At 46.9% G+C, this 18,580-nt stretch overlaps 2 protein-coding genes across 2 annotated transcripts in view; both read left to right on the forward strand.

The window, feature by feature from the left end:
- The window catches only part of LOC148596214 (E3 ubiquitin-protein ligase PHF7-like), a gene marked incomplete at its 5' end in the record, with an annotated part of 499,504 nt that overhangs the window by 406,227 nt on the left and 74,697 nt on the right, over positions 1–18,580 (forward strand). The gene's annotated exons all lie outside the window — the stretch shown is intronic.
- Positions 12,823–18,580, forward strand: part of STAB1 (stabilin 1) — a 44,543-nt gene continuing 38,785 nt past the window's right edge. The window contains exons 1-6 of the mRNA XM_088526655.1: positions 12,823–12,950; positions 15,241–15,356; positions 16,965–17,050; positions 17,204–17,273; positions 17,842–17,937; positions 18,197–18,313. Of these exons, the coding sequence (XP_088382781.1) occupies positions 12,823–12,950; positions 15,241–15,356; positions 16,965–17,050; positions 17,204–17,273; positions 17,842–17,937; positions 18,197–18,313 (613 nt within the window). The remainder of the gene's footprint in view (positions 12,951–15,240; positions 15,357–16,964; positions 17,051–17,203; positions 17,274–17,841; positions 17,938–18,196; positions 18,314–18,580) is intronic.

Consider the following 18,580-nt stretch of genomic DNA (forward strand, 5'->3'; position numbering starts at 1 on the left):
TAGTTGCTATAGTAGAATAAGTCATAGAACCTGGATCTGCTGCTCCTAAACACAGTTTAAGGAGGATTTCCTTCACGTCCTGCTGCTGTCCCATCAGATAGGAGGCATTTGCCTAACATTTAGACTTTGCCTAACATTTTAGCCTCCCATGATAGTAAAATATTAGTCACTGAGTGTTAAGATACTGAGACCTCAAACAAGCCTGTTCAGAGACGTTCCACGCTGGCCCTTGTGAGCCTCAGCGAGCCTCTAGGAGTATCCGTATCAAACCTATGGCTAGGGAAGAGCATGTCAAGCAGCAGTGCCCCTTGGTAGGCACCCACTCCCCTTGACCCCAGCAGGATGCTTTCCACATGTGATCCACTGCCTTCCCTGTTGATCCCTAGCAATAGCATGGATAAGTGTCAGTACCAGATTGATAGATTGATACTGCTACTGGCATTGCAGGTTGCAGCAGATGACCCTAGGTGACAGTTCGAGTGCTGCTGTGTTTGCAGAGCCCTGGAAGAGCAAGTCCCTGTCCAACTTGGACCGAACTGACCAATTAAGTTATAGACCATGTTCGCTGAGGAAAATTATTTTTATTTAGCTTAAAGGAGGTCTTGTATGGACTGAAATCATAGAATGAATCAGAATACTTAAGGTTGGAAGGAACCACTAGAGATCATCTAGTCCAACTCCCCTTGTCATCCACCATGATGCCCAGGTCCTTCTCTGCAGAGCTGCTCTCCAGAAGGTCAGTCCCCAGCCTGTACTGGTGTCTGGGGTTATTCCTCCCCAGGTGCAGAACCTTGCACTTGGCCTTGTTGAATTGCATGAGGTTTTTCACCGCCCAGTTGTCCAGTCTGTCCAGGTCCCTCTGGATGGCAGCGCAGCCCTCTGGGGTATCGGATACTCCTCCCAGTTTCGTGTCATCAGCAAACTTGCTGAGGGAGCACTCTGTGCCTTCATCCAGGTCATTGATGAATAAATTGAACAGGACTGGACCAAGGACTGACCCCTGGGGGACTCCGCTAGCTACAGGCCTCCAACTAGACTCGGCACCACTGATCACCACCCTCTGAGCTCTGCCATCCAGCCAGTTCCTAATCCACCTCACTGTCCACTCATCTATCCCACACTTCCGGAGCTTGCCCAGGTGGGTGTTGTGAGGGACGGTGTCAAAAGCCTTGGTGAAGTCGAGATAGACGACATCCACCGCTCTCCCCTCATCTATCCAGCTGGTCATTCCATCATGGAAGGCTATCAGGTTAGTCAAGCAAGATTTCCCCTTGGTGAATCCATGCTGACTACTCTTGAGCACCTTCTTGTCCTCCATGTGCCTGGAGACAACGGCCAGTAGGAGCCGTTCCATAACTCTTCCGGGGGTGGAGGTGAGATTCACTGGCCTGTAGCTGCCTGGGTCCTTCTTGCCTTTTTTGAAGACTGGCGTGACATTGGCCTTCTTCCAGTCTTCTGGCACTTCCCCTGTTCTCCAGGATCTTTCAAAGATGATGGAGAGTGGCTTAGCTATGGCATCTGCCAGCTCACACAGCACTCTGGGGTGCATCCCATCAGAGCCCATGGATTTGTGGGTATCGAGGTTCCTTAGGTGCTCTCTGACCCAATCTTCCTCTACCCAGGGCGAGTCTTCCTCTCTCCAGGCTTCTTCTCTTGTACCTAAGGCCTGGGGCTCTAAAGGGCTGCCCTTGGTAAACACCGAAGCAAAGAAGGCACTGAGCAACTCTGCTTTTTCTGTGTTATTTGTAACCAGGGTGCCCATCTCGTCTGCCAGAGGACCCACATTTTTCCTGATCTTCCTTTTGCTGTTAATGTATTTGAAGAAGCTTTTCTTGTTATTTTTAACGTCTCTTGCCAGATTGTATTCCAGATGTGCCTTAGCTTTCCTCGTCGCATCTCTGCATTCCCTGACTACGTTCCTGTATTTCTCCCAGGGGACCTGTCCTTTTTTCCACATTCTGTATACAGCCACCTTCTGCTCAAGCATTGCCACAAGCTTCCGGCTCATCCACGCAGGTCGCCTGCCCCCTCTGCCTCCCTTCCTACACACAGGGATGCACTGCTGCTGGGCGTTGAGGAAGTGCCGCTTGAAAACTAACCAGCTCTCTTGGGCCCCCGTACCTTTTAGAGCACTAGCCCATGGGATTCTTCCAAGGAGGTCTCTGAAGAGGCTAAAGTTGGCCCTCCTGAAGTCCATCGTTGCAAGGCTACTTACAGCCCTGCCTCCTCCTCGTTGGATCCTGAACTCCACCAACTCATGGTCACTGCAGCCGAGGCTACCCCCCACCTTCACATCTGTTACAAGTCCCTCCCTATTTGATAGCACGAGGTCCAGTAGCCCACCTCTCCTCATCGGCTCCTCCACAACCTGCGTCAAAAAGTTATCGTCAACGCTCTGCAGGAACCTCCAGAACTGCTTGTGCCTGGCTGTGTTGTCCTTCCAGTTGATGTCGGGGTAGTTGGAGTCCCCCATGAGAACCAGGGCCTGTGACTGTGAGGCAATATCCAGCTGACTATAGAAGGCCTCATCGACCTCCACGTCCTGGCCAGGTGGCCTGTAGCAGACACCCACCACAGTGTCTCCCACATTAGCCTGCCCTCTAATCCTTACCCACAAGCTCTCAACTCGCTCATCCTCGACTCCCAGGTTGAGCTCCATGCATTCCAGTTGCTCTCTCACATAAAGAGCAACTCCACCACCTCGCCTTCCCAGCCTGTCCTTCCTAAAGAGCACATAGCCTTCCATGGCAACGCTCCAGTCGTGCGAGCTATCCCACCACGTCTCTGTGATTCCAATGAGATCATGACGCTGGGACCGCACACAGATCTCCAGTTCATCCTGCTTATTCCCCATGCTTCGCGCGTTGGTGTACAGGCATTTCAGGGAAGCAATCGAGCCCGCAGGTTTCCCAGGAGGGGTGAAAGAGGACCCTCCGTGATCATTTCCTATCCTCACTTCCCCACTAGCATACTCCGCTGGACGCCATCTGACCTAGGCTGTGTGGTGCTGTTCGCCATATCTGTGTGACATTCCCCTTCCCCCTTCTTGCCTAGTTTAAAGCCCTCCAAACCAGGTTGGCCAGCCTTTTGGCAGAGACATGTGCCCCTCTTGCTGAGATGGATCCCGTCATTCCCTACTAGCTGGTGGTCATAAAATCTTAATGTTTCTCCTGTTTAAAGCTTTAATACCATTAGGTAGGAAGAAAAACAGCTTCTAAAGTAAAAGGCATAGGGATAGAATTATATTAAAAGCTTAGATCTTCACTAATTCTTTTTGAAGTAATTTTGTTAGCCTATTTGATGCAATTCTTGCTAGCAACATGTAAGAGGAGCCTGCAGCAACTCAGTCATTTTTGGAAGCCTTTGAGGAAAGTTTACTAGTTTTGTGGAATCCTTGCATTATAGCTAATGCCTTAAGTGAACGCAGAGCAAATCTGGAATGACTCCATGGAGTTTTTCAGGCAGTGTGACCGAGATCTCTGGCTTGCCTACCTGAGTTTATATTTATCATTGTTTCTGACAAAGTCAACTCCAAATCCATCTCATGTGTAACGCGTGTCTTGGGGACACCTTGTGCTTGTGATAGCCCTGGGTTCTGTTTTAAGCCTTCCCTTGTAAAACCAACTGTTCAGGTCTATTGTAAAATGCTACTGCACATGGGTTAGTAATGAAGCATAATCCAGTGATGCTTCTACAGTTTGGGCAATTAAGTTATCTTTTTTGGCTGTATCACAGCCAGAAAACAGCTGGTTTTTAATCTTAAATTCTTTAAGTCCACAGGGGTTCAAAACTTTGAAGCGGCTTGTTTTGAATTAGATTATTCATCCAGGAAACAGGTACAATTCACCCTTGATCATGGTAATGCTAATTGCATTTCAAGGTGAATGAATTGTTCAGTAATTTATTAGGTGTCACAGTATTTCTCAGTTCTGTTACACCTCTGCTGTAGTGCTACACTGTTCATTTTCAGGGCATTTTTCAGTAATCATGTTTCATACACTACTATTTGAGCACGGGTTATGCTCAGCAGATGCAAGGTGTCCTGTCTAGAATCTTGGTCAGCTCTTAGCTCAGCTTGGCTCCAATTTGTTGTTAAAAAAGGCTCTTCTGTCACAGAAAGCAGGGAGCTGCTGCTGTTGGATCCCCTTTTGTCTGTGTTATAATCTGCAAGTTATGGCACTCTGAGGCAGAAATTTCACCCACAAAGTACAGTATTATCAAAATGATCAGAGATTTATTTTACTTATCCCTTAGCAGTAGCTTGTTGCCCTCCTTTAATGTCATCTCCATTGCAGAAAATATTTTTTCTAATGTAAAAATTTATGTAAATGACACTTTCATTTTTTTCTTTAAAATATACAGTCCTTCACCTTGAACTTCAGTTTGGTTCATGGTTTAATTTCATAAAGCTTTCTTGGAGCTTTCCACAAACAGCTGGTGCACAAGGTTCTGCAAAATGTGGTCACTTTTTAAGCCATTGTGGTCAGACAAAACAGTCTTGATTTCCACCTCTGAAGTGTGAAGTGGTTTAGAGCAGGCAGATGAGTTTCTCTTCACCACTGCCCATCTGAGAATGAAGAGGCATTTAGTCGAATGAAGAGGGAGGGATATGAAACTTAGTAATCGAAGAAGGTGTTGAGGAAAATGTGGCAATGCTGGAAAAAACAGTAGCATCCTTGGCAAACTGCTCTGGCTTTAGTGAAATGTGTTATAGGCCCTTTTATCCCCTCTAGTTAAGCAGCAGTGCACGAAGGCTGAGCAGCTCCAGCATGGGAAGAGGCACCGCTTCCTCGGTAATGTGGATGTGAGCAGGGGCTGTGCTTGAACAGCTCTGCCTATTTCTTCAAACAAGTTTAATGGAGTTAAGCATCTGCTTTCCAGAGTATCCAAATGCCCTCCCAGGCTTTGAGCTAGCAGGATGGGAGCAGTCGTGATAATTCCTTCCTGCATCACATGGCAGCATCACACTCAGGCTCTACCTGGAATTGGACTCCTGCCTCTGAATGTGTGGCAGAAAAACTGAGAGAAGCAGTTGCTACTCTCCTCCATTTTTTTTTTCATCAGCAAACTTTATTTTTTTTTATTCCTTCCAACTTATTGAGGGAAGAAAGCATAAAAAAAAATCATGATTGTGGCCTGACCTCTGCACCCAGCAGTCTCAGAGCATGTTCACTGAGGAGGGTGCAGCTAGCACTTGTGGCTTGGTCTCCTTAAACACTTAATATGTTACCTGTGGCAATTCACAGCCTTCTAGCACTTAAAAGCAAAAACACCTGATGCTTTTCCCCAGCTTTCCCAGAAGAATGAGCCTGTTGCTCTCTGTTGATGTAGACAAATTGCCAGGCCCCACAGACGTGTGCTATGCCCAGCTGCGTGGTAAATCATTCATCTTGCCTATATAAATTCAGTAAAGATTGCTTAAACAAAAGATTTCATTAGCAGCCCAAGCAAAGCAAGGCTGCACACACTTCTCCAGCGAGGGCTGGTGACCATCGCCTCCAAATGTGCCTCAGAGCTCTATGCTTTCCCTTCACCCAGGCATTTTTTTTTCCTCAGGAAACAGGTTCAGCAGCTTTTACCAGCAGAATTCAGCTCTAAATGTTTACATGTTTGTGGAAGAAATGCCAAAATAGACAAGCTGCTTGCAATGTATAAAACAGCAAGTGCAGGTGAGGAGGGGAAAGCCAGCTGGGCTGGCTGCGGTGCTGGGCATGGCTCGTGCCTCCTGGCACCCATGGCACCCGAGGGCTGTCACGGGGCAGGTGCATTTTGACGTGGCACCCATCACCCCAGCGTGTGAGCACTGCTGCGTGCCAGCGGTCGGGTGGTGATTCGGGAGGCTCAGACCACCAGGTGAATGGTCAGTGAAGTTGTCTGTGTCCAGTAGAGGATGCGTCAGAGAGCCGGGTCTGTGACTTCAAGCAGTGGGCCAGCCTGCGTGTGCAGAGTCCCTTCCAAATCAACCAAACGTCCATGTCCTAGACTTGCAGATAAACACAACTGCGGAGCCAGGCCCTACTCCGCTCTTAAAAATGTAACTGCACAATCCTGTTCAAACACGTGTTGAGCAGGAGGTGACTTAGGCCCTGCTCTCCTACCTGTTCAGGGCTGGTCTTTGCTTGCTGTGTCATCAGATGTATATGAGTTTTGCTCATGAATTTTTCTTCTGACAAAGTTTGTCTTTTCAGCCAGCCTCTCACGTGTGCCTTTTATTTCTAGTGACAAAGCAAAGCCCGCAGTTTCATTCTTAGTGCAGTCCTGGCCACTTCCCCTTTACATTTTGGACAGCCACATAAAGAGCTCTCTGACAAATCTCAGGGGGTCCTACACGTGAATTCATTTTAAACAGGTATTATTTTCCTGAGATGCATGTTTTAGATGTTGCAAGAGAGACAGAGCTTGCTAACTTTGCAGTCCTGAAATGCTTCCTGCAGATGCCTGTGCACTTAATTCCTCTAGCTGCAAAAGTTACTGAGGGAATAGTCTTATTTATCCGCAGTTAGAGCAGTGTTGGACAAAACAGCAGAAGAAACAGTGATCCAAAACATTTTGCCTCTGAGGCATAAGGACTGGATTGATGTGTTTGCCCATGAGAAACTCTGCCGTGGAGCAGTCCACCTATGAGAAGGGACTGGGAACAGGGGCAGTGCAGCAGTAATGCATGTTTCTTCCAACCTGCTCCACAGCCCGTCCCGTTTCCATGCCTTCGTTGCCAGGTTTGGTGATGCTGCACATTGCACTTGCAGCTCTCTACAGTGCCCTGAGCAGAGAGCGTTGCCAGATGCTCTTGCCATCTAGTAATTCGGAGACGGACGGTGCTTCACCTTGTTACTACTGTTTAAAAGTGCTCAAGGTGTGCTGGTTTTGGTGTTGCACTGGATGTATAGCCTCATTCCTCAGTTCACCTGGCCATGTAGGACCTTGACTGTACGTCAATAAAGCACAGTGCAACCTCCACACTGATGTCCCTCTGTCTAGTAGGGTGTCCCCAGTGCCTGTCTATCTGCTGCTCAGCCATTCCACCAGAATAGGTCGGAGCAGCATTGCCTCTGCCTCATTCCATACTTTGCAGGGAGCACAAAACTTGCCGGAGAACCACAGACCCTCCGGCCGTGGCCTCCGGAGTGGCTGCCAATGGGGCAGGCAACTGTCCCGTTCTGGTGCCGGCCTTTAGCAGCACAAGGGGCTGAGTTGTCCGATCGACTCGTGGGCTGACACTTCCCACACTGGTCGCAGTGGCCTTCACTGCTTCCTGTTCGTGCTGGGTATAGAGCTGGGCTTGCTGTTCATCGTGCTTTGGAGGATGGAGGGAGAGACGAAGAACAACTAAGAAGAGCGCTGGTACGTAAAGCGGTTCTTACATGTGATATACTTCATACATGGGCCCGCATATCTTTGTGTGTATGCATGTGTGTATGGGGAGGGGGCTAAAAAATAATACTCATATTTATGCAAACACAACAGTAGCTTCTTAGACTGGTTTTATTTATGTATCTTCATGTGATCACGTCTCAAGAATAAAAAGGTACCTCAGGAGTGCATTTGCTACTACAAGAAGCTGTCTTTAGACTGCTCCATACAGCAAATCCTCTTGGCAGCACAAGGGGGAAAAGTCCCTGTAAAAACTGTCAATTATCAATTCATAATTGTTTAAAATGTTCAAAAGCAGAAATGCAATTGCAAACCATACCTCGGCTAGCATGTCCCCCTTTAATCACATCTTGAGGCTTTTGTACTCTAAAAGCAATATGAAAATGCTCCTTGAGGGGGATGATTCATGGAGCTGTCAGCAAGGTGCATGGGGAAACATGATCCATTTTTTCTGTTGCTGCTGTAGCACCTGCAAAATGCAGTGCTGCTCTTCCTGAGAAACCCTGCTATTTCTAATACAGAGCAAACCCTCCCCAAAGAGCAGGACTGAATGAAAGGACATGCTTATATTACTGCTCTGAAGTACTGCTGTATTGCTCACATCGCTCTGCTGCTGCATGCACCAGGATAGGCAAATTTGGGGTACCTTTCATCTGAGATGTTCTGGACATGTTCACGTCAGTGGTGAAATGGAATTAAGTTTACCCCTCCCGAGCTCCTGATATCTGAGCATGCCCTTTGGATTTGCCTTCAGTTCAGCATACAGTTAACCTCTTTTCATTCCAATTAGCTGAAAACTAAGGATTTCCTTCCTTCTGTTTTGAACTGATATGTAAGAGGAAATCCGTAGCTGTTCCTGTTTTGAGTAAACCTTTGACTAAGGGGTTCGGCTTGTGTGTTTAAAAAAAGAATAGAAAGAAAGAAAAAGGTGGGATTGACTCAGAACTCACACCAGAAGTAGCAGAACCACTCAGGAGGGCTTTGGAGCTCAAGAGCACAGTGTGAAAATGCTCGCCCCCTGTTTACTTTTAACCTCTGGTTTGTCTTGGATGTGATTCCTAGTAGGCTGCCTCGTCCCACAGAAACTGCAGCCTCTATTACCACCTTCTTGGTGGAAAGGTCCTGCCTGAGAAACTGTGAGAATGCATCCTCCTGGGCTGCTGGTTTTCTTCATAGCGACGTGTTTCGCTCCCACAGCCGAGGGCCAGAGTCGGAAGGTGAGTCTGGAAGTTGGGGTGTTACATTCACAGAATGGTTGTTTGCATTTAGGTGGGCGCATGTTGCAGAAAACTTCTCCTTAAGAAAAGAACATTTTTTCATCTCCATTTAGTTAGGTGTGGACTAACATCCGCAGTTAAACTTTAGGATTGTAACGCACCATTTCAACTCATAAGCCTTGGTAGATGGGCAGCCGAGGCTCTTTGGTGACTGATATGAATGCTATTTCATATTATCGTGTCTACTGCCGTTTGCCCTAGTGGTTTCCTGCTGTTGGAAGAACAAGCCAGCCAATGGAATCAGAAACTGTGTGAAGCATTTGGAAATCTTCTTCCCCAGGACTCTCTAGGCTACAGAAGAGCTGTCTTTTCTTCAAAACCCTTGAGAGAGGTCTTGAAGGGAGAAGGGAGAGATGATGGTGTTTTTTAATTATCTGGAAGCAGAGAAGGTCTCCAATGTGCTAATGCTCTGAGAGGCACAGGCTCATGTCTTCAGCTGATTTAAGGAGAGTTTTTGTCTTTTGGAGACACTGTGTTTCTGCTGTCACTGTAAGTGGTATCTGTAGTTACTGAAGGCTTGGCACTGAAACAGTTAAGGGTCAGGTAATGAATGTAATGAGTCTCTGAGCCTACTTAGAGACAGGAAACTTTCTGAATCACCTCCGGAGCAGTTTATTTAATCCCTAAGAACAACCCTTTAGAGCTGTTTCCCAAAAAGGCTCTTTGGGTGGAGAAAAGAAACATTTAAAGGCATATAATGGGAGGTCAGGATGAAGCAAGGGCCTGATGAAGTTGTCTCTAGCATTTTAGGAGACAGAGAACACCCCATTGTGGCAGCAGATCCTGGAACTAGCGGATTACCAAAGCCGTGGCAAGAGCATCGAGGTGAATATGGTGTTAGGTGATCTCTGAGCTAGCTACTTCATCCTCGCGCAGAAAGGTTGCCTTTCTGGATAAGTCTGAAGGCTTCTGTACCCAGCAAATGTCCATCTGCTCAACCAAGGTTGCTGAGAGCTTAGTGAGGTGTTACAGGGCTGTAATAACACGAGCATGTGCCTGTGCTCTGTTTTGTGAAGGGTGCGTGCCCTGGGATCTCTGGTTCATTAGATACTGGCATCTCCCAGAACAGACTCCCAGGGTTGTTGGAGCTGTGCATTGCTGTCCCGGCGCGTTTTTCTTTCTCCTTTTAAGTGTTGCCTTGCAGAAGGGTTTGTGTTAAGGTTTAAGAGAAGATAAAGGGGGGAAATGAGGGGAAAGAAATGAATTCTTAAAAAAAACAGCCTAGCCTTTTGAAGATGAAGGAGCATGGACACGGATGAAGGGGGGACATGCTGCCCAATAGGGACACAGGAAGGAAGCCTGGGGGTTGCAGAAGCCCCAGCAGGCCTACACTGATGTGCAGGAGGCTGCGGCCACTCACATGCAGGCGTGAGGCAGAAGAAAACACGGCCCGAGCCCCAGTGAGGCAAACCCCGGTGTGGGCACCCTGTTGGCTGCAGCGGCCCCACTTCTGCTTCCAAATCCGCGGATTTGGGAGCTGCAGCACAGCCTCCCCCTCCTCCTGCCGTAGCTTGGGGCTGAGGCCGTGCAGGCCGGGCCCACGCTCGCTCTGCGCAGGATGCGGTCCCTGGTTGCGCGCTCTCCCCCACAGCGCGCGCCTCAGCCGCCACACGAGGCCACGCAGGCCGGGCTGCCTCCGTGCAGACATTCCCTCCTCTTCTGCTTTTCTGGGAAGCAAAGCTTTCCGGACAGTGACTGTTTCATCGGTTCCATCACTCTCACAAGAAGGAACATAGTTCTTTTTTTTTCCTTTTTTTTTTTTTTTAATCTTCTACAGCTGTTTTCTTCCCCTTTTCTCCTGCCTAGTGCTGCTGACACAGTGTGTTTCCAAATAAAAAGGGGAAGGTGTTACCGGAAAGGAGCCTAAACCTCACAGAGTCTCCTGGGAAGACAGGATAGGTGGAATTGCACAAAAACTGTCTTATTTTTGTGCTGAGGATGAGTCACACGTAACTAAAGCCAACAGGGAGGGGTGAGTGGCCACTCCGGTGGAGGAAGGAGAAGATAAATTGAATAAGCTGATGCCTTCATCCACCAAAAAGTGACACATTTAATGGCCTAACTGCATCTGGCAGCCAACTTCTGAGGCTTGGAAGTGAGGAGGAGATGGAAGATTCTGGTGTGGGGTGTGCCTTCTGCTTGTATGGTCCTTTCCCTAAAGACTGGGAAGCTCAGGATCCCACCGAAGGGTCATGATCTCATTATAACATTGCTTACACCATTGCTTATGGCAGAGCTTCCACCTCTGTATTTCTTTGTCAGGATCTTGCCACCACTTTTGCCAAGGCATTGTGTCAGTGAGGATTAAGGCTGAGATTTGACATGCCCAGAGCTGGCACGTCTCGGATTTATTTTGAGCTGTTCATAATGCAGAGAGGAGAGTTCTGGGCATAGTAGGAGGTGGAGACAACCGTGGGGTGAGGAAAGGCTTCTCCTGGCACAGGAACGGAGAGATCGGAGCTCAGTCAAGAAGGAAGGAACAGAATGCAAGCAGGCATCATGGATGTGAAGTCTCCAAGTGCAGGGAGGCTGAAGGGATGCTGGCTCACTGGCCATAAAGCTAGGCCTGTTGGTGGAAGGACCCTGCTAGGACCATGAGCTTCTCTCATGATACCGATGCATGAGCGGTGATGAACGTCCCTGTGAGAGGCCAGCATGGATACAGAGGTACTGGGTTCTTTAGGCAGCGCTGCCTGCACGGATAGCGGCAGGAGATGAATCTATGAAGATGGGAAAACACTCAGCAGCTCCAGGCAGAGGTGACATGGCTGCTGCTCCGGAAGCTGCTCCAGGAGGCCATCCCTGCGGATCTGGGAGCTGAAGGTTATCTCTCAGGAGGTTTTCCTGACAGGCTCTGCTGGCTCTCAGCTGGGAGTGCCTTCCTGAGTGGCCGATAGCGGGTGGGAAGCGGCAGGCTTCCTCCCCTCGAGGAACATGCGTGCGTTTGCACTTGCTTAGGGTCAGAGAAAGCTAAGCTGAGCAGAGATTGCTGATGGAAGCCTAAAATAAGGAGTTCTGGGCACGTGAGTGATGCCCCATGAACTGTGCTGTTCAGGATGGTCCTAAAAAAAAAGCCATTCAAGGCCTCCACCCCAAAATTGATCTAATATTTGTATTCTCAGAAAATAAGTTTCTTGGAACAGCTGAGGTTGGTTGGGGCTTGCTCTCTGTGGGTAACCTTTGGAGGTGAGCAGTGCTCGTGCCGCCCGGCTTGTCCCTGCCACCATGCGTGGCAAACAGTGCCGAGGTTCCCCTGCACTGGCCTGACTTCAAGAGTTTTAGAACCTTTTTGTGGTGAAATCATGAGCTTTAACCACAAGCTAGCAGGCAGTGATAATTCTTCTCTCTGTGGCTATATTTTCCTCATCTGTTCCAGCTGCTTTTCATTTGGGGAACCAGCGCTGGAGGGGAGCAGATATGGACAAATCCTGTGAGGAAGCCTGAGGGCCCAGAGAGGAATTTTTCTGATTAGGTCGGGGCATTTGTGCTGAATTTACGAGCAGCCATGTCACCCGCACAAGTGTCCTACCTGATCTGCTTGCCAGCGTTTATGAGGCCCTTTTCACCTCAGGTCAAAGCATCAAGGGCCATTCAGCTATCGGCCACATGCAGAGCAGCTCTCCTTTAAATCTCCTGCTCTGCCCCTTCTCTGAGACATTGGCCCTAAGTAATATTTGTATGCGCAGCTGCTGGGGGACAGGCTGAGCCAGCCTCTTCATTTCTTTGGACCCACAGACCAGCAGGGCAATCATCAGCGAACTGAACTGCATCCCTGGCATGGAAGAGAGGACACCTGCACTGCATGGGGTTCTGGGTCCTCTGCTTAGGGCTTGTTCTCACATGCTGCTACAACTTGCTTGCAGAAGAGCGGCTTAAATTAATTAGTGGCATTATGATTATTTTAGAAATGGTAAATTTTTGTGGTGAGAGTAAGGGGAAGGAAAAGGGAAAATGATGGCAAAGATCTCTCCTTCTAATGTCACATGACTCCTGGCAGCAAAATAGAGAGTTTGAACCTGACAGGGAAAAATGTAATCATCATCATTTGCAAAGAAAATCAAAGCTGTTCTTTGTTTTAACAGAGATGCTGAAGGCTGACCAGATGAATGGCCAAGATAACAAAGTAATTTGTTTTTTTTTTTTTTTTCCATTCTACTTTTTTAAGTTAAAATCCATGCGATGCAACGTCAGGACGACATTTACCTCGCACACAGAATGTACAGCTTGTGCAGCAGCTCCCCGAGCGTTTTGTCCGAGAGGCTGGCTAAAGGCCACGCAGGGATTAGGCGTGAGGAACTGCAGGTAAGGGCTTTTTGATCCTGTTCATGTGAAGGTTTCTTGCACCTGGTGATGTGAGGAGCAACATGTGCCTCTGGAGAATGCAGAGCTTCTTCCTCACACATTTCAACCCAGGCTTTTCTGATATGGGCTAACGAAACACTCAAAGGTGGGACCAAGCTGCTCTTGGTGGTACCAGGCTATGTAACAGCAGACAAGTAGCATTTTAAGAAAAAGATTTTCGGTAGGAGGATAGTACACCTCTGTGATGGGGCGCACAGAGGGGAGAATCTCCATCCTCAGAAGTTTTCAGGCAAAACTTTTGCACAGGCAAAGCCATGACTAATTTGCTAGTGTTGGTCCCAGTCTGAGAGGCAAATTGCCTTAGAGACCTCTAGGAGACCCTGACGTTCCCTCTCCTTGGGATTTCTATGATTTTTATGAAACAGCTTTCCGTAAAATTACAGCATCCTTACTCTTACAGGATCCTTACTCTTGATCCATAGTCACCAGGGAACAAAATGACAATCAGTCCCCACACTTTTGGTACATATATGCATGCACGCACACACATATATTTGATGATATGCAGATTTAATCATCAACTTGTATCTGTGCTATCTAAAAACCTCAAGGAACTTCATGAGTGTTTATTCCTCAAGCCTCCAGCTCTGGTCAAGAGTAAAGTATTTCAGAGGAGCAGCAACAGCCCTTGTTTTTTGAAGAACCTGAAAGAAAATTGGCCTGAGCATTGCTGTTAGTGGAAGTCTGGATGAACCGAGGCAGGAATCTGGAGAACTCTAATGATCCAAGAGGCTTTGTTTCCGGTGCATAAAAATGGATGTACGACCCCTAATCTTGTTATTTTTGTCTCCTTGACATCCCATGGAATTTTTTGCTGGGCATAAGGTTTTGTGTGCATAGAATAAACTGCACAACAGCTGCTTTTACCTTGCCCTGAACAACCTGAGCTAGCTAATCCTGCTGCAGCAGCTGAACAGAGGGTTGCCTCACATAGGAGCTTGTTGCAGATTCAGCATTTGGTAGTGGATTATTAAGAAAAGAATATAATGATATTTCCCCTGTATGTCCTCACAGCTTCCAGGTATAATCCTCTGAACTTTTAACCTTCCTAGTTCTTCTTAAGAGAATTGCTTGTTCTGGTGCCATTTGCTCTCTTTTTTTTTCTTTTTTTTTTTTTTTTGCTCATCTGTTCAGCTGGGTGTATTTCTATAGCTTGCCTCTAATAGGAAAGGGATGAGGGAAAACTGAACTTGCCAAGTTTCTCAAAACAAAACACTATAGATCATTGTTAGCATATCTATTCAGTAGTGAATCAATATATAGCTCTATTGTCTGCTGTCTTCTGTGCTTCACTATTCTGTGGAAATACTTTGAAAATAGGTATAGTAGTCTTGCAGTAATCACAGACATGTATAGGAGTTAGATGGAATCAAAGGGGGAAACACTGCCTACCTGAGAGAAATTCCAAATTCCTTTTGAAATGGAAGTTACGCCAAAAATGAAGTATAGGAATAATGTGAGTTTTCTGAGTGTTTTACTGCTGTGGATGTGATAGGGTGGTTGTACAAAGACAAGAATAGAGGTGTCCCACTCCAGGATACACATACATGCAGAACAGTGGGTAAAGATGTGTGAAGGGTTGAAATGGGGAAAGATTGAATAATTAAGTGTTTTGCTCAAGATCGCATGGAGAATCAGTGAATAACACAGGTATTGAATCCACATTTCTGGCATCCCAATCTGGAGTTTTCAGTGCAACACAGAGAGGGACAAGTCCTACAAGGAAGTTCTTTCAAGGTTCTTTCTGGAATGATGTCTAATTCGAGCAACTTTGGAGGTCCTAACTCTGTCTCTGTGCTGTCCAACTGCAAGGTCCAAAGTGTCTGCCCCAATGCCGTCAACCTGTCCAGGGTCCTGTCTCCAGGCCCTGGCAGAGTTCTTATGAGTGTCTTTGATGCTCATACCAATGGGCTTCCTGGAGAAGACATAACCAGGGAGTGCAGGGAACAAAACTTCGTGTGCATGATTGGCTTTGTAGCTCAAAACCAAAATTCCAGGCTGGGTCCAAAGGGCAATGGAAAAGTAATGAATGAACATCCAGCCTCTTCCCCAGGGGGATCTCTCTGTGCAAATGGTTTCACTTCTGACATCAGTCTGTCATAGTCCTCAGGACTGCAGCATGAATGCTTAGAAACCCTCCAGCAAGTATGTGCTCAATACTGATTCATAAAAACTATGGTGGGCCCAAAGCTTGTGCTGTAATTACAAATCTCGGATTGTTCTTTTTAAGATACACTGTCAAGTTAGGAGAAAACACGCTTTCCCTGCCGGGGTGCCATCACATCTGCAAGAAGGAAATTGAGGAGAAAAAGTGCTGCCCAGGATTCTGGGGTACAGAGTGCTATGGTAAGTATATGCTATGGTACAGAGGTCTCTGGCTATAGAATAGGTCAAAACAATTTTAACATAAGACATTATATGGGTACTGAGATGATTAATTTTCATTATTCCTCTTCCTGAATACTCGCAAGATCTCCCTTATCTACCTAAGAGGGTCAAAAGATAATCGGGAAGGAATCTTTTTGCTTCAGATAAGTTGAATCAGTTTACAGTCAACTCATAACATAAACTGCTTTGGTGGAACTTCCTGTTGTCTCTTCTTTGACTTAAAGCACGGTTTGGAAAGGGATTTTTTTTGTTCCTCTTTAAGGAAATTTCCAAAGGAAGAGGAAAATACATCTTGCTGATGTCCCTTTAACTTGGAATATGTTTATATATGTCATATATAATTCTGTGTAGTTTGGAACTAGTCAGCATTTCAGCCATTGAAAAGACTTAGTGATTCCACCACCCCCCCCATTCATTATCAAGCTTAATAATCAGAATTTGAAAATTGTTTGGTTTTGTATCTATTTGTCTCAATAATCCAAAACCAAGACGTAACAAGCCAAACAGTTCTCATGTGATTGCCTAATCATGGGCATATGGAGAAGGCTCTCTGATAATGCAGCAAATGGGAGGTTGCTTGGGTCTGTTTTCACATGGAAGTGGTTTGAATAAGTGATTGGCTTGGTCAGAGGCATGACATGCCTAAAATTTCAAAATAGTCTCTGGAATTTGGAGGTACACCACTCCAAAGACATGTAGACCATGCTTTTCTGAGCATATTCCCAGCTCTTCATGAAGCCAGAATCTGCAGATGCTCAATATCTGTGACAAACAGATTCCTGTCTATCCTGAGCTTCAGAACCACCTCATATGTCTGGTACCACTCCTTGCTGTTATTAACAGGCTAAAAATGGTGGCTGGGTCTGCCAAAATAGTTAGACTTTTTGCAGAAATTAAGTTAGTTACAAGTCCCTGGGAGCTTTCTTAACTTTTTATTATAGGCTAAGTGGATAATATTTGTCACTACTACAATAGGAAATAAAATCATTAGTGATTTGGCTCTTCAAAAAGGGCTGTTCACCATTCAGCATTAGGCTGCTTTCATAGTTCCTGGAATAGCTCTCAGAATAACTGTGCAGCAAATGGGCACAAATTAAAACACTGGAAGTTCTGTCTCCCTATGAGGAAGAACTTCCTCACAGTGAGGGTGACAGAGCCTTGGAACAGGCTGCCCAGACAGGCTGTGGAGTCTTCTTTTCTGGAGATCTTCCAAACCTGCCTGGATGCCACCCTGTGCCACGTGCTGTGGGTGTGCAGGGGGGTTGGACTAGATGATCTCCAAAGGTCCCTTCTGACCTCAACCATTCTGTGCTTCTGTGATTTAATAGATGCAGATTATCCTCTTTGTTCAGACAGCAAGGGGGCTGTTCCCTAGTGCCACTCTGGCCATCTTCACCTGCTTTGGGATGTTATTAACTATTGGAAAATCAGTCAGGGAGCCCAACTGGACAGTCAGAATGCATTATTTTGGGAGTGCCTGTGGAAAGAGGAGATAGAGGGAGGGAGTGCTGACTTTTACCAGTGATGACAAGTGTAATCTTGTCTGGCCTGTCTTTTGTTCCCTAGAGTGCCCAGGTGGCTCTGAAAATCCCTGCAATGGCCATGGGATGTGCTTGGATGGTATAGAGCGAAATGGGACCTGCGTCTGCAAGGTCAGTGCATGATTTGTTCTGAGGGTGATGTGCTTCTGCCAGAGGGAAAATCACAGAAAATCAAAAGTTGGGAGGGATTTTAAGCTATGACTATGTTTGGACAATGCAGCAATATAGAAAAATAGCATCTGGTACATTTTGCACCTCTTCCAGGAACAGTACAGTGGTTTTGCCTGCCAGAATTGTCGAGATGAAAATCGTTTTGGCCCAGACTGTCAGTCAGGTAAGGATGAGCAGTTCAGGTAAAACCATCTTCCTTGTGGTCTTTGCCTACAAATCAATACACACAATGCTACTTCTTATTTATTTTATTTTATGAAGCAATTTATGGCCAGTGCAACCTAACTGCTAAAGAAGCCCCTGCCATCTTCTTGCCTGGTTCCCTTGTGTCCATGTAGATCCATGAGCTGTGGTATCAGGGCAAGAGCTCACAGGATGGCACCAGAGCGAGGATCACAAGTGCACTCCTTCATTGCTGTAGGACTGCAGGAGTCTAGGAGGAGTGGGAAGTTAAAACACACATCTGAAAAGTTTGTCCAGATTTTGCATTCAGGACTGTTCATACAAAGCAACACTTCCTCTTCAGACCAAGTATTGCAGTGTGCTCTCTGTTAGCTCCAGCTGGCATAGCTACTCTTTCAGAAGGAAATGTGTCCTGTCGGGGCAGTTGGTGGGATTATTGGTGCGAAATCAGGGTGCCAAGCCCCAGGGCATTTGCCCAGTGTATAACTGGAGCCCTACCCACTGCCTCGTAGCTCTCAACGTCAGGTTTGTCCGGACTTTCTTTGCAGTATGTGACTGTGTGCATGGGGAGTGTAACAGCGGTGTCACTGGAAATGGAAGCTGCACATGCTATGGAGGCTACACTGGGCCCAGATGTGACCAAGGTAAATACAGTGGTAACTAAACAGGGGCTTTTGAGCTAAATAATGAAATGGGCTTGGATGTGTGGATGTGGCAGAGGGCTTGGGAAGATGATCAGAGTGCAGGAGAACTGGGCAGAGGGACAAGTTGGGCTCTCTTCCGCACTCCAAAGTGAGAGTGGCCAAGATCTCTTTGTGCCTCTATTCTTGCTCTGGAAATGAAGCAGGCCCTCCCTTTCTCTCCCTGCTCAGAGGGGAAGTTCTCTTTGCTGTGTGTTTCCAGAACTTCCCCTCTGCAAAAGCGTGATGTGTGAGGCTGACAGCCAGTGTGTGGTGAAGGACAAGGCAGCGACGTGTGACTGCAAGCCGGGCTACAGAAGAAGTGGGACCACTTGCCAAGGTGACAAACTTCCCCATGACCCTAAAGGGTCCTCTAGTTGGAAAAATATTCTGCAGCTCTGCATGAATTTGATGACTGTGACTACAGTGGTCTACTTAACTGTGGAGGCCTAAGGACCTGATTTTTAGGAATCTCTTTAATAGGAATCCATCCAGCACTTTCCCATAGGCATGTACTGAGTAACCATGATGGCAGGATACTGGTGGGTGCATGCTAGTTTAGATAATGCATAAGGGCATGTAATTTGAGTGTTTCTTCAGAGATTTA

This window comes from Tinamus guttatus, unplaced genomic scaffold, assembly GCF_059628265.1.
Source record: "Tinamus guttatus ecotype Peru unplaced genomic scaffold, ASM5962826v1 Tinamus_guttatus_pri_ptg000026l, whole genome shotgun sequence".
Classification (NCBI taxonomy): Eukaryota; Metazoa; Chordata; class Aves; order Tinamiformes; family Tinamidae; genus Tinamus; species Tinamus guttatus.